Source organism: Clupea harengus, chromosome 2, assembly GCF_900700415.2.
Source record: "Clupea harengus chromosome 2, Ch_v2.0.2, whole genome shotgun sequence".
In the NCBI taxonomy this organism is placed as follows: Eukaryota; Metazoa; Chordata; class Actinopteri; order Clupeiformes; family Clupeidae; genus Clupea; species Clupea harengus.
In genome coordinates, this window is record NC_045153.1 from 939,718 (window position 1) to 944,717 (window position 5,000).

At 49.4% G+C, this 5,000-nt stretch overlaps 1 protein-coding gene across 1 annotated transcript in view; it reads right to left on the bottom strand.

Annotated features, from left to right (window-relative positions):
• pdcl3 (phosducin-like 3) overlaps positions 1-5,000 on the bottom strand; it is a 5,525-nt gene that overhangs the window by 27 nt on the left and 498 nt on the right. The window contains exons 2-6 of the mRNA XM_031580613.2: positions 4,862-4,982; positions 4,478-4,568; positions 3,193-3,336; positions 707-915; positions 1-304 (exon numbers count right to left, since the gene is read on the bottom strand). The exon at positions 1-304 is cut by the window's left edge and continues 27 nt beyond it. Coding sequence (XP_031436473.1) covers positions 159-304; positions 707-915; positions 3,193-3,336; positions 4,478-4,568; positions 4,862-4,982 — 711 coding nt within the window. The 3' untranslated portion in view covers positions 1-158. The remainder of the gene's footprint in view (positions 305-706; positions 916-3,192; positions 3,337-4,477; positions 4,569-4,861; positions 4,983-5,000) is intronic.

Sequence of the window (5,000 nt, forward strand, 5' to 3'; positions counted from 1 at the left end):
ACAGACATTATGGGGATTCATACAAAACCGATTCTAGCATGCACACGTGTGTGTTAATCGCTGTCGGACACGTTGTCTCGTATAGACGTCATGAGAGTGTGCGTGTGTGTGTGTGTGCGTGTGTGTGTGCGTCTGGTGTGTGTGTGTGTGTGTGTGTGTTAGTCGTCGTCTGACTCGTCGCTGTCTCGTTTGGTGGGCATGGAACAGCGTATGGACGTCATGAGTTTGTCCTGGATCTGCTTGTGTGGGTTCTCCTCCAGTTCTGTCTTCAGGGCCCCTGACTCTGATAGCTTCCACTCCAGCTCTGCAGGACACACACACACACACACACACACACACACACACACACACACACACACACACACACACACACACACACACACACACACATTTAGGCTACCATCATCCTTGAATACAGAACAATACAATATCTAGTTGAGTTCTGAGTATATCGGGTGTAAAAAAGTGAATGCCTGTGTGTGTGTCTCTCTCTGTACAGCTCCCTGTGTTAAGGCAATGGCACCTTTGTGATTGGGTGGGTGTCCGTCCGTCCGTCCGTCCCCCCCCCCCCCCCCCTCTCTGTGTCTGTCTGTCTGTGTGTGTGTCTCTGTGTGTGTCTCTCTATCTGTGTGTGTCTGTCTCTGTGTCTCTGTGTGTCTCTCTGTGTCTCTCTGTGTCTCTCTGTGTCTCTCTGTGTCTCTCTCACCGTCAGCTTTGAGGTTCATGCCCCCAAACACGAGCGGGCCGATGAACTGGGCCTTCATGTCGCCGTGGCGATAGACGAAGACGGTGGGCAGGTTGCGGTCGGGGTAGTTGGGGATGCAGGTGGTGGAGATGGACTTCAGGAACTTGGTCTGCGGAAACTTCCGGGCCAAGGAGGACAGGTGCTGGTTGATCAGCGTGCACAGAGGGATTCTGGGAAGAGGATGACAGAGATCTTGAGTAGAGTGACGTGAAACAGGGGTAGAACATGATGACCAGGGGTAGTGTGTGTGTGTGTGTGTGTGTGTGCAGGGGTAGTGTGTGTTGTGTGCAGGGGTAGTGTGTGTGTTGTATGCAGGGGTAGTGTGTGTGTGTGTGTGTGTGTGTTGTGTGCAGGGTAGAGTGTGTGTGTGTGTGTGTGTGTGCAGGGTAGTGTGTGTTCTGTGTGTGTGTTGTGTGCAGGGGTAGTGTCAGCAAGAGTATCATCAGTAAACAGAAGCAAGAGTATCATCAGTAAACAAAAGCAAGAGCATCATCAGTAAACAGAAGCAAGAGTATTATCTGTAAACATGCAAATGTAAAAAATGTACCACTCGCAAGGCTATGCATACAGTCTGTGATACAGTCAATGCTCGGCTGCGGCGTTCGCAATAAATGGCTCGAGAGGGTCTTGTAAACAAATGATTCCTTGTCGGCAGAATCGATGGCGCTCATATAAGAAGTCATCATGATGTGATAACGGATCTTCTCGAAGAACTCTCTCCCTATAAAACGCTAATCTAACTAATATCGCTCCTTCATCAATGGGATCTCAGCCATTTGTTTTCCAGGGGAGTGGCAAGCTTATCCAGCTCACTTAAATTAGCCTGCGCTGGAGCAGGTTCAAGTTTATTGATGTGTTGCTATGGTGATTTAGCCAAAGTTGCTTAGTGGAACCGAAAAGGCTGACTTATGTAATCTTATCCTGAAAATGATCTTGGTAACTCAGTTAGCGAGGTACGAGGAACGGGGCCCAGGAGTGTCTGTGTCCATGTTGTCATAGTAACACCAGCTGTGTCTGGTTTAATAACACCAGCTGTGTCTGTGTCCATGTTGTCATAGTAACACCAGCTGTGTCTGTGGTTTAATAACACCAGCTGTGTCTGTGTATGTGTTGTCATAGCAACACCAGCTGTGTCTGTGGTTTAAAAACACCAGCTGTGTCTGTGGTTTAAAAACACCAGCTGTGTCTGTGTTGTCATAGTAACACCAGCTGTGTCTGTGTGTGAGTAAGGGTATGTGTGTGAGTGAGTAAGGGTGTGTGTGTGAGAGTGTGTGTGAGTGAGTAAGGGTGTGTGTGTGAGTGTGTCTGTGTGTGTGTGAGAGTGTGTGTGAGTGAGTAAGGGTGTGTGTGTGAGAGTGTGTCTGTGTGTGTGTGAGAGTGTGTGTGAGTGAGTAAGGGTGTGTGTGTGAGAGTGTGTCTGTGTGTGTGTGAGAGTGTGTGTGAGTGAGTAAGGGTGTGTGTGTGAGAGTGTGTCTGTGTGTGTGTGAGAGTGTGTGTGAGTGAGTAAGGGTGTGTGTGTGAGAGTGTGTGTGTGTGTGTGTGTGTGAGTGTGTGTGAGTGAGTAAGGGTGTGTGTGTGAGAGTGTGTGTGTGTGTGTGTGTGAGAGTGTGTGTGAGTGAGTAAGGGTATGTGTGTGAGAGTGTGTGTGTGAGAGTGTGTGTGTGTGTGTGTGTGTGTGTGTGTGTGTGTGTGTGTGTGTGTGTGTGAGTAAGGGTGTGTGTGTTGGGGATGTGATTGGCCAAGGACAAAAAAGCAGGTAAATCTACAGTTTGCAGGGTAGAAATTGAAGGTAAATATACAGAGTGCAGGGCAGAAATTGAAGGAAAATATACAGAGTGCAGGGCAAAAATGGAGGGTAAATATACAGAGTGCAGGGCAGAAATGGAGGGTAAATATACAGAGTGCAGGGCAGAAATGGAGGGTAAATATACAGAGTGCAGGGCAGAAATGGAGGGTAAATATACAGAGTGCAGGGCAGAAACACATGCACACACAACTGGACATGCAGATATCGTTGTAGGACAATAAAGGCTTTTCTAAACAGCCAATCAGACACAAGCTTAGTCAAATAGGTGTTGTGTGAATGGATAAAAAAAAAAGAAAAGACAATACAGACAATACACACACACACACAGATACAGACACACACACACAGATAGACAGACACACACACACACACACAGATAGACACAAACACACACACACACACACAGATACAGACACACACCAAGCAGAAAGACAGACACACACACACACACACACACACACACACACACACACACACACACACACACACACACACACACACATAAAGCACTAAATGTCACCACAGTTTACATGACGTTAATGGAACTCCATTATCCATTAGACAGACAGACAGGTCGTACTCCTCACCCCTGCTTTGCCAATACACACACGCACACACACACACACACACACGTACTCACCCCTGCTTGTAGAGGTGCAGCACCACCCAGATGTCCTCCCCTGCCTTGTTGACCTCCTGGATGTAGTCCTGCCCCGAGATCTCCTTCACCTCCCCAAACACGTTCTTCAGCTCGTTAGCCTTCCACTGCGCCAGCCTCTGCTGCCTGCAGAGCGGAGGAGGAGAGGAGGAGAGGAGGAGAGAGAGGGGGGACGGGGGACAGAGAGCGAGAGAGAGACAGAGGAGGGGGGGACAGAGAGCGAGAGAGAGACAGAGGGGAGGAGGAGGAGACAGAGGAGGGGGGGGACAGAGGGAGAGTGAGCTTGTTGAATCCAAACTATAACATCAAACATGTTTTTTTTTTGGTTCCACCTCAGAGTAGTGTTTATACTCTATGCCACACTCTCACACAGCCACCAGAGGGCGCTGTTTCTCTCAGGAAGAAGCCTCTGAACTACACAATGCTTCTTGTGCATCTCTATAGCCGTGGTTCCATTATCGGCACAGTGTGAGCTAAGGCTATCGGCCCAGTGTGAAGCTAAGGCGATCGCCCCAGTGAAGCTAAGGCTATCGGCCCAGTGTGAGCTAAGGCTATGGGCCCAGTGTGAGCTAAGGCTATCGGCCCAGTGAAGCTAAGGCTATGGGCCCAGTGAAGCTAAGGCTATCGGCCCAGTGAGAGAGCTAAGGCTATGGGCCCAGTGAAGCTAAGGCCCAGTGAAGCTAAGGCTATCGCCCCAGTGAAGCTAAGGCTATCGGCCCAGTGAAGCTAAGGCTATGGGCCCAGTGAAGCTAAGGCTATCGGCCCAGTGAGAGAGCTAAGGCTATGGGCCCAGTGAAGCTAAGGCTATCGGCCCAGTATGATCTAAGGCTATCGCCCCAGTGTGAGAGCTAAGGCTATGGGCCCAGTGAAGCTAAGGCTATCGCCCCAGTGAAGCTAAGGCTATCGGCCCAGTGAAGCTAAGGCTATCGGCCCAGTGAAGCTAAGGCTATCGGCCCAGTGAAGCTAAGGCTATCGGCCCAGTGAAGCTAAGGCTATGGGCCCAGTGAAGCTAAGGCTATCGGCCCAGTGAAGCTAAGGCAATCGGCCCAGTGTGAGCTAAGGTTATCTAAGGCTATCGGCCCAGTGAGATCTAAGGCCCGGAAGTGAAAGTGGACACGCAGCTTTAGCTCGCCTGGATTTGGGCCCATAGTGGAAACATGGCTGATGACAACAAGGCAAACCTGCACATCTCTATGGCAACAAGACTCACCTTATATCTCTATAGCAACAGGACTCACCTATACATCTCTATAGCAACGGGACTCACCTATACATCTCTATAGCGGCCTCGTCATCATCACTGAATTCATCTTCATTCTCCTCCAGTTCCTCCAGAGTCATGCTCTCATAGGTCTTCACTGTAACACACACACACACACACACACACACACACACACTTAGAGAGTGCAATTTCTCACAGATCGCATAATCCCACATATAACACACAGAATACTACTACAGTGAGGTGACATCTCCACCAACACGAAACACAAGCGTTTATCTTACACTATTTCCATAATATACACACAGCCTTCACCTCAATAGACATTCTCAGATTACATGGGATTCCTGTGTGTGCCTGGGTGATGTACGTTGTTTAAGGGTGTGTGTGTGTGTGTGTGTGTGTGTGTGTGTGTGAGAGAGAACCCACCGACGGATTGTTGCTGTAACAGCTGTTCCTCCTCCTCCTCCTCATCTTTCGCTGTCTCCTTCGGCGGCAGGATGCCCTTCTTCCTCAAGATATCATTCCACTCCGTGTCTTCGTTGGGGTCCTACGGTCGGAACACACG